General features: G+C 38.9%; 1 protein-coding gene across 1 annotated transcript in view; it reads right to left on the bottom strand.

Annotated features, from left to right (window-relative positions):
• Positions 1–17,042, bottom strand: part of LOC124146810 (neuronal acetylcholine receptor subunit alpha-10-like) — a 50,101-nt gene extending 33,059 nt beyond the window's left edge. Inside the window, exons 1-2 of the mRNA XM_046517275.2 lie at positions 16,751–17,042; positions 13,949–14,178 (exon numbers count right to left, since the gene is read on the bottom strand). Coding sequence (XP_046373231.2) covers positions 13,949–14,012 — 64 coding nt within the window. The 5' untranslated portion in view covers positions 14,013–14,178; positions 16,751–17,042. The remainder of the gene's footprint in view (positions 1–13,948; positions 14,179–16,750) is intronic.
• Positions 17,043–20,939: the final 3,897 nt, after the last annotated feature.

Below are 20,939 nucleotides of genomic sequence, written 5' to 3'. Positions count from 1 at the left end.
GGACAAAAGATCCAAGGCCTAAACCTCTAATGTCCTTGTAAGAATTGTGCTTATTTCTTTTCAACGTTATCTTAAACGTCTAAGCCAAAAGCCGCGCATGAATCAATCATACAACGGAAAGTGAATTTTTTACATCAATCACACATGTACTGTAATGACATCGATGGCATAGAGAGTTCGTAATTATGGACAAGATTGCCGTCCCACATTTTTGGTTGAACTATGTTTTAATCTTCACTAGCATTACTCAAAACCTAATAGCTAGTGTTAGTCGGAATATATACTTTGATAGGGACATTCTGAATGTCCAAGATAGGGCTGAATGGCACTGGTTACTTGGATATTTTGTCACACAAATAGTATTTGATATTGCCCCCCAAAAATGAAGCATGATAGTTTTCATTTCAATTTAATACATTTAAAACATAAATTGCTGTCCTCATTAGTTGTAAGTGATTATTAACACACCAACGAAATTCCCCGATCCAAAAAAAATGTGTATATATAATTTTTTATAAGATCATAGATTAAACCTAACATAATAAAGGAAAATACATATAAACCCGCATTTTCGGAACGGAGATTGTCTCTATGTGCTGAAAAGGTGTGAATGGATTGAGGAAGGCCCACTTAGTCCTGCAATTTGGCTGTTGTCTATGCAAAGTAGTGATGCAGGTGAATGTTCACTTAGGACCCCAACCCATACGTATAGAGCCATGGGAATCGTGTTTGGGGGTGAAATCCAATCTCAGCTGGTCTAGATGCTATCCGTTAGAGATTTAGCAATATATCTCCTTTATACCTTATTTCCTGAGCAAGTATTTACGAGGAGCAGAGAGAGAGAGAGAGAGAGAGAGAGAGAGAGAGAGAGAGAGAGAGAGAGAGAGAGAGAGAGAGAGAGAGAGAGAGCAGTTAGGAACACGTTTTAATTATAAGTATATAAGTATCATGCTTTTCTAAAGATACCGATAATAAAGAACATTTTGATAGTATGTTTTGTTTTTGGCATCTCGTGGTTTTTCTAGTTTTATCTTAGTTCATGATCATTACTCAGTTTCGGATTTGTACTACAGGAGATACATGATACACTTTCGACACTTCACAGCTATGCAATGCCCCCAAAGTACACGCATTTCTATTTCTGTTGTTCTGTATGACCACCATACTGTTTGCAGTAATTGACCAGTGTCGGCTGGCGGATGGACAGATTATTAATGGAATTGTACATTGGGGCACATACATCAGTGGCAAGCACAGTATCTAGTCGATTATAAGCTAAGTCTAAAACTCACATGGCTAAAGACCAAGTAGCCTTGATATAATAATCAACTATGAAATGCCAAATATCGACGTTTTAGATGCAAATCTCTTACTAATAGATTGCATGTGCTCTATGCAAAGCAAACTGTATAAATATTTGGAGTAATGATGTGTTTTAAATAAACAAAAATCTTTCTCTTATCACCAGAAATCTCCAGGATCCATTGTTCCGATTCCGACTATAGCATAAGCATATGTTTATTAATCACTATCAAATAGTAATGACACCAGGTGTTCTCGGAAAGATGAGCGTATCCTTCCCAACCGGTGTAACCCGTCACAAACACATGTGAAGGCAAGTCAATTGTCAATCTTAACACGGCAACATACATGTATTGCACAAGTCGAAAAAGGGGATTGCTTCGGGAAAATATTTTTTGTCACTGATGCATCAAATTTTTAAATGGCCCTCAACGTGTCTGCCGTGAAATGTTTTGAAAGTTTACTAAGACCTTGACACGTTTGAGCGGGAGTTGTTTGACACCCTTTGAATTCTTCATGGTAAGGCATGATCGATTGTACATCACAAGATTTGAAATACAGACACGAAAGACTGCAGCTGCTGGCATATTTACCGACATAAAGCGAAAGTTGACAATTGGAAAATAGAAGTAATAATCTTGTCACATATTGCCGATGTAGTTCCCTGTTTAAGTCTGGGCCGTGTGGCCCCGAGTTTGTTCTGGTGGGCACTTGACATGCTTTTGCATGTGTTTGTGACTGTAGCCATGGGTGGGCCAGCATACGCTCATAACTTCGCAAGCATCTGCTGTCATTAATGTCTCATGGTGATTCGTGGACGACGCTTATGATATAAAGAGTCTTAAGGCGAAGTTTCAAATGATTATGGAAAGAGGTTTTTCGTTTTGTCTCCACTCCTACTGGTTTACAGATTTTCTCTTCCACAATCTTGCCTGGTCCCAGATGTCTTGTTTGACGTTTTGAGAGATACAATGATGTTGACCTGTATTCCAAAGAGCCCAACCAGATTATTGTGATACAGAATTCGCTGGACCTAGAGAATTGTATCTATTTGACCACACCATTGATACTGACACGTTCATCCTTACATACACACAAGGACTACAATCTTCGTGTCGACAGAACCTCTGAGAAATACTGGTATTCCCCAAACCGCAGATAACAAGGTACATAAGACAATCTCCTTGCATTTCACAACACACTGACAGTATCCTCTATTTATCAGCGGCCAGAACCTCATCTGACCAATGGTCTTGCTGCGCTATCTCAGTTACTCTTCATCTGGAGGTCGCTAGGTGGACATGCTATCACACTCTTCCTACTTAGACGGATTCATCCCGCTGGTCACGATAAGGCTACTACCCTTGGAATCAATACTCTTAGCTGATTTACAGTACTTTATCAAATATTGTATCAGAACGAACACTAATGATTTGATTAAGTAGACGGCATGGAACACATGCAGCGATCCCTTCTATTACTGGACACTTGTCACACACCTTCAGGGTCACAAGCTCAGAGCATAAAGGCAGAAAGACTGTGGTATTTACAAGGCTTTTGCCACTCGAGTGTCTAACCTGATTACATACTTCGATTGTTTGACCAGTCGATTAAGAAGACGGTGCTTTCATATTGTTATCCCAACTGAAATACTGAGTCTACGTTTAGAAACTGCTTATCATTCCTATTTCCTCGCAGTGAGATATCGTACAGTTCACCATTAACCCAATTTAATCAAGTAAGTTGGCACAATATGTTATTCGTCTTTAGCAAAGACAGACAATACTCTAAATGTGTTTCGTGAAATTATTGTATAATATATGATATGATTCAACAGAAACACTTTTCAAAGCAGTGTCAAACCAAACTCAATTACTCACTCAAGTTAAATATAAAATCGATCCACGAATAAGATAATGCACGTTCTCAAACGTGTACTCATATCATTTTTTTGTGAAAAAAGAAGCAAAATATTGATACGTTAACAGCGGTACATTACAACCCAAAAGATACTATCATGAAAATTATTCACAGATTCAAGCACATAAATGATTAAGACAAATATGTATCAGCATTGATGGATCGCATATTATTTGCCCGAATGAATTTCAAGATGATAAAAAAGAATCACACAAAAAGGAAATCTGTAATTCCGAGATCGTGTGAAGGGACGGTTCCTTTTATAACCCATTACCATCTTCGACAAGGAAATACAGAAAGTTTAAAAAGAATACTTCTTGTGGTAGTGCATTTGATGCCTGAAACAGTCATTGAAATCATGGACATTGAGGACGAGGCAGGAACCCTCATGCAGCTTCCTGTTTCTGTCGGCCGCTTTTAAGATCATTCAGAGAGTGACTGTAGAATAGAAGCATGCAATCAGGTCACGGCACCAGCACGACCCTTTCTGTTTGCCCGTATGTCACTATCAAGATTCATTTGGCAAAGGAAACCCTCGCCTTGCTATTTCTTTTGGTAACAAGCAGATTAGCATATGTGTTGGATATCGAATTATCAGCATCAAATCCTGACGTTTTCTTCTAGTCAAATACACTGATAGTTATTGACAGGTGGGCCTGATATCAGGGAAGTAATATGTTTTATAGGTGCATCACGAAAGCACAGGAGTGTGAGTGAGTGAGTGAGTGAGTGAGTGAGTGAGTTTGATTTTACGCCGCTTTTAGCAATATTCCAGCAATATCACGGCGGGGGACACCAGAAATGGGCTTCACACATTGTACCCATGTCGGGAATCGAACCCGGGTCTTCGGCGTGACGAGCGACCGCTTTAACCACTAGGCTACCCAACCGCCCCTGAAAGCACAGGAAAACTGAAAAGGTAATATTTTCCACTCAAGGTAAGGTTTGTGAAATGATCAAGCTTATTTGACTCATATAGGGGCGTGCATGCGCATGTGTTGTCTGCGTGTACTAATCTGAACGTATGCCAGTTTTATGGTTCTTGCCCACCAAGGTATTTGGCTGCTGTTTAATATGATATCTCACTCAGACACAGTATACGGACTCCGAACCGAGAAGTCCTTGTGTTAACCCCCAATGCCGAGCTCCAGGCAGGGTAACAACAGGTACCCTTTTTATATCTTTCACTATGACGCGGCCAGGGGATGTCGAAGAATATATCATGGATTGATATCTGGATGTTTTGCAGATTAGGGGAAAGCTTGTCATAAAACGTTTAGCCTTTTCATGGTGCAATAATATATATGATGTGAAATCATGGACATTATTTCAAATTCACTCCTATCTACCTCAATTGTGTTGTTAAATCACTCCAATGCATATATCGTGAAGTTAATTAAACCATCTTTCGCAACTGCAAACAACTGATACCGTGAAGCTGATCAACTAAAGAAGAAATTAATATCGTTAACTTTCATTTCAGAATTATGCATACAAATAGAACAGCTTTTCCAAATAAATGACTTAACGTACACACAATTAATAAATTCTAACTGCTGTATTTGCTCGTGAAGCTCGTGTCTGTGGATGGTACTGTAATGTCAAACCAAAGCTAAATGGACGACATCCACTAAGAGTCAGTGAGTTGGCTTTAACGCCACCTTTAACAGTAATACATTTATATCACGGCGTGTCAGCTAAATGCGGGAGCAAAACCTAAAGTGATGCAGGTCTCAGACGTTTACCACTTTAGTGAAACCCACGAGCACGGGTATAATGCTGACAAGCCTTGAAACGTGATTGTGCGAACCGGGATTTGAATCCACAATTATAGGTTTCTGGGGTGCCCAAGGGACGCAACTCTGCACAGCAATTTCGGCGCCTAAGACGACAAGGCGACCCGTGTCCCACATACACTAAGAAAAGGAGTGAGTGAGTATGGTTTTACACCGATTTATAGCAATATTCCCGCAATATCACGGTGGGGGACACCAGAAATGGGCTTCACACATTATACCAATGTCGGGAATCGATCCCGGGTCATCGGCGTGACGAGCGAACGCTTTAACCACTAGGCTACCCGACCGCCCTGAAGAAGAGGAACTAAATTAAAGTGACTATTGATGGGAAAAAGATGATGAACTGAATGTTTATTATCATGTTTATCATCATGCACTCATCGAAGTACATCTTGCTTCAATTGCCTTAATCACACCAGCAACAGTATTCCAGAAATCAATTGCGCTAAGAACTAGTTTCAACTTGTCTCTAGGTTATTGTTCATTGCATGATTGGGCCGCCTCCGTGGTCTAGTGGTAGACCGTCCGCCCGGAGAAGGGAAGGTCCGGGGTTCGATACCCGGGCGCGTCATACCAAGAGGCGTTAAAAGATGGTACTTGTTGTTACTCTGCCTGGCGCTACACTAAGGGGCTAACACAAGGGCTGGTCGACTCGGAGTCGGTATACTGTGTCTAAGTTGGGTATTCATGTTATCTCATGATATGTTTTTAATTTGAAGTTTACACGACTTACGGCTTTTCCATTAGACAAGAGGTCGGTCACATGACCGCGAAATTGGCATTCAAACGTTTTTTCACGAGACCGTATCCTTGAAATGACGTAAACACTGACGGACTATTTCCACATTCCAGGGGGAACCCCTGGGAATTCCCTACAACAAATAAATACAGAAGGGTTGTTTCTCATCATTAAGATCCTATAATCTTGAACTTAGCGTATTTGCATACATTGGGATAAGTCAGGGTTTCAATGATATTCCCGCTATTAACGGTGAAAAGGTACTTGATCCGTGTCTAAACTACAGTGACGGTCTACAGCAATGGATGTACCTAAGTATTTATTTGAAGCATCTTTACAATCACCTTTCAGTGGTCGGCCAATTGATCAGTGATGACTAACACTTGGAACAGCCACAGGTTCATTTACAAATTCGGAAATCTCTCCTGTCTCTCCCGTCACGTTTATCGTGTCGGCCATTTTGACGTCTTGTACTTGATGTAAATGTATTACGACGCGCTGTCATTGTCACTGACTTACTGACGTAGTTCTTAACAGACCTTTTTAATCTAATGAGGATATTATTTGTACATTAGTACATTTGTTGTACAGAAACTACGGAAGTTGTTCCTGCTGAGCATACATGAGCTCTTGTCACCTCTCGTTTTGAGGAACTATCTTATTCCGCGATACAGCTGGTTATTGTATATGGCTGTCAGTGTAAACATGAAGTCACACATCCTAAATATAACTGTCGCAAGCTCCGACAGGGCCATACAGCTTGGCCCTCACTCCAATGAACTCACACAAAGTGAAAGCCAATTCTTAAATAGAACCTCTATGGGCTAGCACTATAAAATCGGCATTCGTCCGGACACACGTACAAGCAACCACACACACACACGTGCATGCAAGTCGCTATATAAGTGCAATGATCTTGAACGAAACGTTAAACCCCATTTCATCTTATCTAACCTCATCACATGATTACAAAACGGTGACACAACATAAAAAGGAAGATTATCATCTATACTTTCATGTCAGTACTTCTTTTTCTAGCTCTAAGTGATACTGAAACATCGAATTTTGAATGTATCTTAATTCTGAAAACCTTATCTGACTGTCAATTGTCAATATCAATATTATGTTAAATTGTCAATATCAATATAATGTAAAATTGTCGATATCAATAAAATGTTACATTGTCAATATTAATATAATGTTGAATTGTCAATATCAATATAATCTTAAATTGTCAATATCAATATAATCTTAAATTATCAATATCAATATAATCTTAAATTGTTATTATCAGTTTAATGTTAAATGGCCATTATAAAAATATTGACGTTTTTCAAAATGTCAATATCAATATAATGTAAACTTGTTTTCAATATAAACCCAATCACCTGGACCATTACTCAACCGAGCACGAAATAACAATGTTAATGAACAGTGTCCGAACAAAGTCAGAACTCTTATTTCAAAGACGAAAGAGTTTCAAAGACTCTTCGTGAGTTTTTGTTCACGAAATGGTTCAGAATGTCCCCCTGATACCACCCGTTAAAGTGGCCCTTACTTAACATACCAGGAAATGGTTCTCAGTAATTTGTGGATGACGCCATAACCAAAGTGTGACAACTTGACAGCTGAAAACTCAAGGATAAGAAGAAGTCCTTAAGGATCGCAATAAAACCCTGATGCAGGAAACTAGCTGCCACATTTGAACTTTACACTTGTGTCAATTGTAAGGAAAGAAACATTTGACACACGGACTAGATAGAATATTGCTGGTAATACTTTGTGCAGCAACTGTTCTTCATACTTATACAACAGAAAGGCTTCGAATAGTAATATCTCTTTAAGCCGCTTTGCGCGTACTCCACAAGAGAAATGTAGAAAACGGCTACCGGGGAAATAAAGAAAACGGCCACTGCATAAGAGAAATGGCCATGAGGGTCAGTGAAAACGGCCCCACAATAGAGAAATGGCCATGCGGGTCAGTGAAAACGGCCACTGGGTAAGAGAAATGGCCATGAAGGTCAGTGAAAACGGCCACTGCGTAAGAGAAATGGCCATGAGGGTCAGTGAAAACGGCCACTGCATAAGAGAAATGGCCATGAAGGTCAGTGAAAACGGCCACTGCGTAAGAGAAATGGCCATGAGGGTCAGTGAAAACGGCCACTGCATAAGAGAAATGGCCATGAGGGTCAGTGAAAACGGCCACTGCGTAAGAGAAATGGCCATGAGGGTCAGTGAAAACGGCCACTGCATAAGAGAAATGGCCATGAGGGTCAGTGAAAACGGCCACTGCGTAAGAGAAATGGCCATGAGGGTCAGTGAAAACGGCCACTGCATAAGAGAAAAGGCCATGAGGGTCAGTGAAAACGGCCACCTCGTATGGAGAAAACGGCCACCACGAATGATGAAAACGGCCTCTGTATTTAAAATGTTTTGATAGTGGAGTACTTTGTTAGAATAATCCATTGGTTTTTCAATGTTGTGATTGTATTTCTATGTGTTGATTGTAGAAGCCAGTTAGAAGATTTAACTTCTTACTCATCTATAAAACAGACAGTGGAATGATCAGCTAATCCATTGTATAAACTCTATTTTGAATGATTTCATTTCAGTGTTTTAATTGTAGAAGCCAGTTAGCTATAATTATGAAGCTATAATATAAAGGTGAGATAAAATGGATTTGAAAGATCAGTCGTCATCATGAAGCCTACGTGCTCGCATTGCAAGAAGACAGTGAAGTAACTGAGTTTTGAGGTGCGTGGATATGAATAAATGTCGATATCACGCCACAATTTGATAAACGTTTATATTTGAAACATTATCATAATTTTACTAGTCATACTATTTTTGTGAGATATCAATCACGTGATGTGAAAACTTTGAAAAGAGAAAAGAAAATTGTGAACTCTGTCAAAATATGTTGATCGAATACGTCATGTAAAATGCATGTTGAATGTTAACTAAATATCACAAATGCCATTAAAACTGATATTGTTACTTCCTTTCCTATTAAATATCCAGAGGCCCTTTTCTCCAAACGTGGTGGACGTTTTCACTAACCCTATTGGCCGTTTTAAAACCATATTGTTACTTCCTTTCCTATTAAATATCCAGAGGCCCTTTTCTCCAGACGTGGTGGACGTTTTCACTAACCCTATTGGCCGTTTTCTCTTATGCAGTGGCCGTTTTCTCTAATTGCGCGATGGCTGTTTTCAACGTTGGCCGTTTACACTAGCACCCCCTCCACAATATATTATAACATTGCGTTGATAAGTAAGACAATTTTACTAAGACACATATGTTTCTTAACAATTGAAAAATACCTTTATATTAAAGGACACAATTACTTAAATGTAGAGGTTTGCAAAAAAGTAAGTTTTGTTTGTTTGTTGTTTAACGCTGCACACAGCAATATTCCAGCTATATGACGGTCTGTGAATAATCGAGTCTAGACCAGACAACCCAGTGATTGATATCATTAGTATCGATCCACGCAATTGCGATACGATGACATGCATCAAACAAAGTCATCGAGCCTGACCATCCGATCCTGTTAGTCGCCTCTTACGACAAGCATAGTCGCCTTTTACGGCAAACATGGGTTGCTGAAGACCTGTTCTACCCCGGATCTTCATGGGTCTCAAAGTAAGTAGTTACCTACAATTTTGTTTTTCATACTTTGTTATTTGTAGTAATATAATAATATGACAAGGAGTATCATCATGGATAACAGCTTCTTTATAATGCATTCACAACGTTTCAGGGCTAACTTCACCTGATAAAGGGCACGAAGAAGCCCCGTAAAGTTGTGTGTGTATAATAAAGAAGTTGCCATCTATAATAGCGCTCCTTGCCATGTTTGCGTACAACTTCTAAATGTCTATAAAGACTCATAGATAATAATGTTCATGATAGATCAATATTTATATGCTTATAATTATACAATACATAGAAAGCAGTGACATCTTTCTTAAAATAAACACATACCCAAGGTACTAAACGAGTGGTGTACTTTGCATTATAACGCTGACGACAGGATAATGATTAATTGATACATTTGTGAAACAGTACCTATCGTTGTGAGTGATATGTTGGTCCATACCGTGAAGACCACGTTATCTTTCATGACAGATGTGTAGCACTCCTAAACGTGATGCAGCCAATGCTGGATCATCATGTTGTTTTAGATCCGCGACTAAGAGCTTTATGTTTGCGGACAGAATCAATCACACTTAGCTAGACGTGGCCATGGGCAGATATGTCTTCATAAAGGGACAAACATATCGCAAATTTCTACGAATTACATTCATCTACTTAGTTTTGTTTTACAATGACATTTCTATGCAATTTCATTTTCGTGATATGATCATAAAGAAATAAAAGGAATATTGGGGCACACTCATACACCTCGTGCAGGTTGAAGCGTAAACACAGTGTTAGGCCTATATGTACATGTACAGACAATGTTGAGATTCATGTGTAGGCGGCAATGTTAAGCCAATGTAGGTATTCACGGTCCAGGCGGTCATGTTACAAAAAAGTTGGGGCTCTCTAGTGTCGGAGATCTAGGTACCACCAAAGTCGTGAGACATAGTAAGACAATGTCGAGAGTCTGTGTATCGGTGGTCATGGTAAGACAAGGTCGAGAGTCTATGTGTAGGTGGTCATGGTAAGACAAGATCGAGAGCCTGTGTGTAGGCGGTCATGGTACAAGAAGGTTTGGAGCCTGTGTGTAGGTGGTCATGGTAAGACAAGGTCGAGAGTCCCTGTGTAGGCGGTCATTGTAGAACAGGTCGAGAGCCTGTGTGTAGGCTGTCGTGATAAAAAAAGGTTTGGAGCCTATGTGTAGGTGGTCATGGTAAGATAAGGTCGAGAGTCTTTGTGTGGGCGGCCATGGTAGAACAGGTCGAGAGCCTGCTTAAGGCTGTCATGGTAAAATGAGATCGGGAGCCTCTGTGTAGGCTGTCATGGTAAAATAAAGTCGGGAGCCTGTGTGAATAAATTTGGGAGCCCGTGTGTAGGCAGTCATGGTAAAATATGATTTGGAGCCTGTGTGTGGGCGGTCATGGTAAACTATATTTGGGAGCCTGTGTGTAGGCGGTCGTGGTAAACTAAGATTTGGAGCCTGTGTGTAGGCGGTCATGGTAAACTATATTTGGGAGCCTGTGTGTAGGCAGTCATGGTAAAATATGATTTGGAGGCTGTGTGTAGGCGGTCATGGTAAACTATATTTGGGAGCCTGTGTGTAGGCGGTCGTGGTAAACTAAGATTTGGAGCCTGTGTGTAGGCGGTCATGGTAAACTATATTTGGGAGCCTGTGTGTAGGCGGTCGTGGTAAAATAAGATTTGGAGCCTGTGTGTAGGCAGTCATGGTAAAATAAGATTTGGAGCCTGTGTGTAGGCAGTCATGGTAAAATATGATTTGGAGGCTGTGTGTAGGCGGTCATGGTAAACTATATTTGGGAGCCTGTGTGTAGGCGGTCGTGGTAAACTAAGATTTGGAGCCTGTGTGTAGGCAGTCATGGTAAACTATATTTGGGAGCCTGTGTGTAGGCAGTCATGGTAAAATAAGATTTGGAGCCTGTGTGTAGGCAGTCATGGTAAAATATGATTTGGAGCCTGTGTGTAGGCGGTCATGGTAAAATATGATTTGGAGCCTGTGTGTAGGCGGTCATGGTAAAATATGATTTGGAGCCTGTGTGTAGGCAGTCATGGTAAAATAAATTTGGGAGCCTGTGTGTAGACAGTCATGGTAAAATATGATTTGGAGCCTGTGTGTAGGCAGTCATGGTAAAATAAGATTTGGAGCCTGTGTGTAGGCAGTCATGGTAAAATATGATTTGGAGCCTGTGTGTAGGCAGTCATGGTAAAATATGATTTGGAGCCTGTGTGTAGGCGGTCATGGTAAACTATATTTGGGAGCCTGTGTGTAGGCAGTCATGGTAAAATATGATTTGGAGCCTGTGTGTAGGCGATCATGGTAAAATAAATTTGGGAGCCTGTGTGTAGACAGTCATGGTAAAATATGATTTGGAGCCTGTGTGTAGGCGATCATGATAAAATAAGGTCGAAAGCCTGTGTGTAGGCGATCATGATTCATGGTAAGTCAAGGCCTGGAGTATCTGTGTCGGCGGTCAAAGTCGGGAGTCTGTACCAGTGCAGCGTCGGAAGTCTGTGACTCTATGTGCAGGAGGTCCTGGCAAGACAAGGCTTGGACTCTCTGAGTAGAAGTCTTGGAACGATAATAACTCTATGATGGATTCGTATAAAGTCAGCACATTTGGAACATACATGTTACGTAATAACGATTTTTACACTTCTGCTTTTTCAAGATAGCATTTTCTCTCGATATTCTCGTCACTGAAATGACTTGCCAGCGGGTTGGAATTATCTGCAAACATCCATGATGACGGGGGAGTATTGGTTTGTCGGACAAGTATGGTTTCAATGGCCATTCGTGCATTAACAAATGACTTTAGCTGTCAGTGATCCGATTGACTTATACCGATATATCGTGTGGTGAAAGTTGAGAGTTTCCTTGGCTGACGCTATGCCATATCACGTTTGAAGTTACTCTAGCGGGGATTTCAATGTCTGAGACAGGCTTAGGAACATGGACACTGCGTATCCTTGCGTAAAATACCGGTTGTACTATCCGCTGCATTAGGTTTGTGATGGATTATGATGATGGCACCGCAGTTAATGCTTGTTTAGCGTGTATAATTATCTGGACATTGTGATGTTTAGTGGATACATCACTGCAGCTAATTAGACGATGTGGCTTTAATGATGAAATGCAAGATTATGACAGAAGATTGTTGAAGAAGATACGGCGGCACGTGTTTTACGGTTTGGAGCTGAATCGTGACTCCTTTTGCTTTTCATGTTTGAATGTCATTTTCAAATGTTTTCTTCAAATGTCTTAGCGCCATATTGGATGAAACTCAGTTCTGTTTAGAACAGACACATTGAAACGTTGTATCGTTAGAACTGGATTCAATGAAGATGTGTGGGAATATTTAAGTGAGTGAGTGGGTTGGAATGCGCGTGCATGCGACATGTGTCGCTAGAACTGCTTTCAAAGAGGATGTTTTGGAGTACTTACGTGAGTGAGTGAGTGAGTGAGTCTGGGATGGATGAGTGAGTTGGAACAGTTTAGGTTAGAAACATACTACATAGCCCATTAAAAATCAAACAAATACCTACTTTGTTACGAAGTAGTTATAAGCACACGTGTACAAGTCCTTATATATAAATATATATGTGTGTGTGAGTGTGTGTATGTGTGTGTGTGTGTGTGTGTGTGTGTGCGCACACGCGAATTTGCTTTCACAATCATATTACGTGTATATGCGCATACGTGACGTGAACATCTATTTACAAATAACTATTTTACATATCTATGGGCATAGTCTTAATACTACATTTACGTGTATATATTGCATACGCGAACAATGTTCAATTATACATGGTTTAATTCTACGTATACTTGTATAAACTAAACCATGCTCTTTATCTTGTTATGATGTTTTTCAACCTATGTATAAATGCCAATGCATTAAAATACACTTTCGCCGCCATATTAGTGACAGATCACATACTTTTCACAGCGAACATTCTTTAAGCGTTCGTCTTCCTCTTTGATTCCATAATATATTCTTCTGTACACAAAAGCTCCAGGGCATGTTTACAAGACTCAATAAGTTGCGGTACGGTTTAAACTGTCAAGGTCAACTGTTTTTTCCACTGTTTTAATCTATAACCAGTGCTATCTTTGAAAGAACTCTTCATGAAATCAATATTTACGTACATAACCGTAATTAGAATGTGTTACAACGAAATGCATAATTATAAAATATAATCATGTGATTACATCACAAATAAACATACAATCAAAATGGCTAGTTTTTCATTTTGAGCCAGATTATGAGGTAAAACAGTTCGATACAGCAATGCAATGATAAAAATGTGGAAAATACTTTGATTTCCCCAATCTAAGTTGCAGCATCCGTCATCATTTGTGGCAAATATAGCGCCATGATTCCAAGATAATGGCTTGTCATAATGGCCAAGACATCATTGATCCAGACAGTCTCATAAAATTGCCACTTAGGAATTTTGAAACTTATTAATTATAAGGGACAATCTCCTGATCAGACAAGTCCGAGAAAGGTCAAACAAGCCTTACCTCCACACACTAGGATGGAGCTGATGACACTAATCCACACACAGAGGTTGTCCACAAACATCATAGGGTACCTTCACCCATCGGGGTGCGCGGGCCAAGAAGGGAAGGTTCCGTGTATCAGTGTTTGGTTGTCATCTCTGGTATGCGTCCATGTAGAAAGGATTCGGATAACCGCTTAGCTCTGGTACTGGAGAACATGAAGTGTTGAGATATTTCCAGTTGGGATGAATCTGGAAGGCATACAATTATCAATACCGTGAACATTCTTGTACATGAATAATGTATGTTGCACGACATTTGTCTTATACCAACCAATTGGAAGAAAACGTGCTAGTCCGAGTTTAGACAGATCACATTTTTAATCTTAAGTGGATCTGTTCTCTGAAAAAGGTCACATCAATTAAGGGCTTGTCTTTGCTGGAGGAAATGTAAAAGAAACATAACTGCTCGTTAAGTATGAAGTGCACACGGTAGTGCAATGACGTGGCTTATTTCAGCCATTTATTGATCATTGATCATCATTTTTTTCTCCTATGCTATAGATAGTATAATGTGTGCCAGGTGTATGACATATGTTATGACGGCACCAGCATGGAAGTTTATTATATTTTAAATCTCCTAACGCATTTGGTGATATTTGGACAAATAAAACAAAAGGGAAATTCAGCAAAAGCTTTTAGCAAAGTCATATACTTCAGCAGCAAGAAGTCCATATCACTGTTTATTTGAATATAAAAAACCAAACAATCAATGATTGTATTTAAATATTTATGAAAATGTCAATATTGGCAAAATTGTTATAGTTTATTTATTAATCTGTCTTGAACATTTACAAAACCGATTGCCTTTCCGCTGAACATGCATGAACTATTTGATAGTCCGGTTTCAATATTAAGGTATTCGGACAGCATAATATAATAGACATTTGAGTGGGAGACCTGTTCAACACCAGACAGGCAGGTATAATAGTTTTCAACTTCTCTGGATTATGTGGTACCTTTTTATATATTTACTCTGGATAAAACAGATACCATCTGACGACCGCATATCAATTCTGTCAAAATGATGCAAAACATGAAAACAGTGTTTTTGACTTTTGTTTTAAGAATGTAAATAGTACTGATCGTCAGTGATCCATTCATATAATTTTCACCGCTATTTTGCGGTTTATGCCCCATTGAATCTGTTTCGTAAGATAATCGAGACGTTGACGTTAAAGATTAAAGATAAAGAGAGATGGATTTACATTATATTCAATACCCTACGTGAACTATTTTCTCAATTTTCATTTCAAATACAAACAAAGAGAAGAGAGTGGATATTCTGAAACATATATGATATAAACAAGGAGTCGATACCTAGTCTGCATCGCAATTTAGACTATACATTTTTGTATTGCTTGACACATGGTATTTGTATATGTATGAACAAATACTAGCTTGGCATGAACATATGTTTTTGGTTGCTCTTAGTTCCATTGTGTGTTTCCTCAAGGCTTTATAACCTATATTCAAATAAAAATCTAGCATTACAGTTTAGGCTAATAATCCTTTATTTAACAACCTTTAATTATCAATCATGTTCTGGGTTGGAAATGATATTGAATACAACCGTGTAAGTCAATGAATGATGTCATGATGTGTTAATTATAGAGGAATCTCTTTCACCGTATGCTACACTAACCCCCTAATACCAATATACACTAAGATAAGGAGCAATGACCGCATTCTATATTCTATGTTTTCATGATCGTAAACCGTAAAAGATTTTTGCACCACCTTTAATTACCGACCTTTCTTCGTTTTTTCTCAGAGTAATGTTTTTCTTAAGTACCAGCTCCGCCAGTTTTAGCCTTTATTCCTTAATGAAGTTATATTCATATGAACTGTGTGACACCATCTATCGACAGATACTGTCTAAATCCTGCAAAAGACGTCATACGCATTACATCCTGCATAGAGTTAATTTCAACAGAAATATACTTGAGTTGAATAATTCTGATGGCGCTTGTTTCTCGAAAGGTCAAAGAAAGCTATGAAAGATTTAATACAATGCCGAGGAATAACAGAAATCGATAACTATTTTAGGCTGTTCTTCAAAACCTGAATATTTCGAATTCAGACAGTAACCACACAAAGGGATACGGTATGACATAAAACACAAGAAAGATATTTATCTTAATAAATCTATTAAAATAATTACATTAACATTATATAACTAGTAAATTCGGTATAACTGCCAGCTCATTGTTGATTCTCTCTCTTCTGCATGTAATTGTGATAGAGGTTGTCAGTTAGATATGGAGGGGTCATGACCATTTATTTAACTTCAGATTTTATATCGAAATCATTCTTCGACTCGTCAATTTGCAACCTCTTGAGAAAAGGACGTGTCTTTAATGGCGAAAACAAAATAAAATTTGTTCATCGTATATAGATACGAATAACCTGCTAATAACGAAGACGTTTTAAGGTAAGTAAGAATTGTTTTTATCGCACCTACAAGCATTTGACTTTCAAACATAATGTCGCAAAGCCAGACAGATTATATAGGTGTGAAATGTCCGTTTTGCATAAGTTATTATTTACAAAACATACCTTCTTGATTTACAACTTTGCTACTAAGAAGTTTGATTTGTGAAGCAATTACCTTATATCGACTTTTCCAGATGATTATAGAAATGTAGGTAGTTGATATTGACAAAAAACACATACATACCCATCGACATAGCAACAACATAACCATACCCATGTTTGATGTAACCCGTTCAACGGAAACATGACGTTGCATGCACACACTCACCTTAATGGTAGTCCACAATCAGTTAAGCCATGTGCGTGTTTCTTATTCACGAGAACGTATCAGCAGCCATACAGACAGGCACCTCTCTACCGGTTCCCGCTTTCTAACAGAACAGATGCAACTTGACAAATCACACTCAAATATTTGCTTTGTAATATTTCTGCTCGTCTTGTCTACACAGCAATATAATCCAAGAATTGTCATTGATTATCTGTGTCCAGTTCTTCAGCATTCTAACACATGGTGCTACCTGCTCTTGCAAGCCAAACCGAGTGACTACAGGATTGAGTCTAGGCTCCAAGCTTGCTATTGATTGGAGGAACCGCCTTCGATTGACAGCCTCAAATGTGATGTATACATCCTCTAAGCTCGACAGCAGTGAAAGCGGAATATCCCCAGCGACTTATTCCTGATAATAGCTCTCTATTAGCCTTTTGTCGGGCCTGGATGGTCGCACTGAAGGCGACACTATGAACACGGACCGGACATGTTAACAAAAGGCGAGATGATTATCACACCATATTTAACAGCTGTGTAGAATGAGAATGTTTATAAACAATGAAACAAATATGCTTATTTCATATATTGTCCCGAGGAATGTTACCAATGACCATTATTGAATTCATATTGAATATAATGTATAAGAATGTGGTCAGGTTTTTGTTTGTCATTGAGAGTTTAATTGAATGCCATCATGTTAACCAATTTTCTGTTTGTTGAATATAAACTTGATATAACTAGAGTGACACTACATGCGGACTTTGGTGCAACGAAAATGGATATATACAAGTATAACATCTAAAGCAGTGTCAAAACAGAGTGGAAGGGGGAAACGTTAATTATACATGTCTAGAAACCTTTTAAGAACAGTAATGTTTCTCATCCTAATTGGTTTCAAATTCCACGTTTGAAAGATATCCTGTTTTAATTTATTGTATATTTATTGGGAGGGGGTTTGTTTTGGCAAATGTATTATTTGTTTTATCTAGTATTTTCCACATATATGTAAATGGCAAAGGACACAGATGCAAATGGCTGTTGGTATCACGCGACTCCTAATACCTAAGCTTAAACACTGACAAACTTAATATGGATTTGAATGCTCCCAAATATGAACTAGAATTACGCTATGTAAATGAGCATCTCAGATGGCTTATGTGATGATCCTCATACTAGCGAAGGAGACACTTGCCATGCAAAGGAGACCGCCTCCGTGGTCTAGTGGTAGAGCGTCCGCCCGGAGAGCGGAATGTCCGAGGTTTGATCCCCGGTCGCGTCATACCAAAAGACGTTAAAAGATTGTACTTGTTGTTACCCTGTCTGGTCGGCTCGGAATCAGTATACTGTGTCTGTGTCTGAGTGGGATATTCATGTTAAAACTTGTTGGTATCTCAGTGAGCTGGCACTATAAATCGGCATCAGTCGGACTAGTACAAGCAGCCACACGTACGTGCACGTCGCTACACAAGCGACGTGAAATTTAATTGTCACCTCACCTCACCTCATGCAAATGAATACAAGTCACCTCATCATCAACTTTTCTTGCAGGTCTGTAAGTATGTGAGTGAGTGAGCTGGGTTTAACGCCACTGTTATGGTATTCAAGCTATGTCAGCCTGATGTGGGAGGAAAGCTCAAAGTTGTTCAGGTGTAGACCAAGCAGGCGTTATGCGTGTAAAAATGCTGTATATTTACCCGGTACTGAAACACATAGTGCACAAAAGATGTGAATATGTACCAGTTATATTTTTTAGACGTTATAATTTTGAAGATTCGGATTACATATATTGCTAATGGTAAAGTATTAAGATTGAGTGTGTTTTTTAACTACAACAATATTTTAACTACTACACTGTCGCAAAACTATTTCACTGAAAAGACTATATATTATTATTATGAAAAAATGTTTCATACATAATTCAACAGAAACATTTAGCCAAGTCATTTTCATGGACAGCGTAGTTTTTGATTGATATTCAGAAGGTGAAACCTGCATCCGAGTCTTGTGTGACGCCATCCCAACAACAGATGCTACTGACAGAGTAGGTTAAAAGTGATGAAACTTGGGTGACAAGTGTACAATCGTGAAGACAAACACCACACTATTTGCATTTCCCTTGTGAAGTGTATGAGATACGTACACTGCCGGCTGACAGCTGTCTGCGGAAGAGGAAAAAGATTACACGTTCGCTATTCACAGCACAAACATCTAATATTGCCCTAGGGCATGTTATTGTATCCACAGATATGTGGGCGTTTCACTACTACTGTATCAGGTAAGTGATCAAACATTATTAAGATGGGAGTAGCGTGCTCTCCTATTTGTCTACAGTAGCTTGTTTTTAAGTATTTCATCGTCGTCGTCATCATCATCATCATCGTCGTCGTCATCATCATCATCATCATCATCATCATAAAAGCTGCAACAACAAGAAAAATTATGTAAGCGACAAAACCATTTTCATACCCATTACATATTTCTGCTAAGATCAGTATATTACTGAATCACTATCAATTAGTGATGACACCAGGTGTTCGCGAAAAGGTAAATGTTTCCTGCCCGAAATCCAACCTAGATAAAAGTCCTTAGGCTTAATTTTCATAAAATGCATACCTGTAAATTAGCGCTTAAGCTTGGCTTGATATAAAACACTTGTATATAAATTCTTTGGTATACTTAAATATAGTACACGCATGTATATAAGTGCTTACTGATAGGGTTACTATATTACAGTAATTATTGATTTTAATACAAACATCAACATAGGATCTTTGGATTAGTTTGATAGAAGTCACACCTGTATACAAGTGTTTACACCTAGTTTGATATAATACATACTTGTATAGTTTGATATAATATCCATATGTATATAAGAGATTAGGCTCAGTTTGATATACTACACACCTATAGGTGAATGTTTCCACTTTATATGATATAGTACATACCCATAGGTATATTGATATAACGTATATAGGAATATAAGAGATTAGGCTTAGTTTGATATACTACACACCTATAGGTGAATGTTTCCACTTTATATGATATAGTACATACCCATAGGTATATAGATATAACGAATATAGGTCTACGTAAAGAAACGAGGTAACACATATAGCAGGATAACTTCTTGTAAAGTGGCATTTAGAGGTTGTTGTGATGAACAATACATATGGACATTATGTCAACGTCATCACTTGCTTGATAACGCAGCTAGTATCTACACCATCGAAACAATGCATTGTAATAAAAAGTTGTATGATTATAGAAGTGTCTCCCTTGTACATATAACGGAAACTAAACAGACGTTAAGGGAACCAAGTGTGTGTCCTGGATTGGTTGGCAATCTCAGTACACCTCACTCACTGTCACAGTTTCATGGTATCAACATGGTATTGAAAGCTGTGGTGGTACACACGTCCCTGTTCTATCGTCATGTGTTCTCGAATCTTGCCATCTTTTATGAAATCGTTGTTTTCTTACCCTTCATTATACTTGGAAGCAGTTAATCAGTATATTGGCATTCGCAACATCAAAGGTACACAATAATAAGACCATGGATAATCACTGATAATTAGGTGCCAATCACTGAATAATGAAGAGGCTACCTTTTGCCTTAAGTACGTTAAACCTATATCTAAAGAAGGTGCGCAATTACTTTGTATTCATTTGCACTGGAACATAACACCATTATCATGTTATCAATGCAAATCCTTGCCCTTTACTCCAAACCTCGTAGTTAGATTGAATCCATCATCCATGATAATTGAATGTTACCCAATCGAGTATTAATGGGGTCTTTCGGTCTTGTGCCCAGTAAACATTTGCCTACCGCTGCAGTTGCATGATTTGTATCTTAATCCAGAGACTTGGGGGTCTTACAAAAGTTGGGAGAAGAACGATTAGAATTCACCCACATTTCCCTCATCCATCATGCGGTAGGTTGGTCTAGACACGGGCCAAGAAAAGAAAGCCCCACCATTTTCTTCTCATTACCAATGGCGCCAATCAGAGGACTCGGGTTCTCCTACCAATCGTTAGTACGACGTGACAATTGCCCCGATTTCAAGAGGACAGGGAGCTCTTTTTTGGAAAACCAATTCTTTGGGGATTTACTCCATGTATAGTTGCATCATGTTTGTGAGCTCTGGTTCTTTAAGATCGTAATGTTGGTGTAGTGCTTTCTCTGGTC

The sequence above is a fragment of the Haliotis rufescens genome, unplaced genomic scaffold (assembly GCF_023055435.1).
Source record: "Haliotis rufescens isolate VD_foot unplaced genomic scaffold, xgHalRufe1.0.p SCAF_1, whole genome shotgun sequence".
Lineage (NCBI taxonomy): Eukaryota > Metazoa > Mollusca > Gastropoda > Lepetellida > Haliotidae > Haliotis > Haliotis rufescens.
This window is presented reverse-complemented; position numbering and strand designations above follow the sequence as displayed.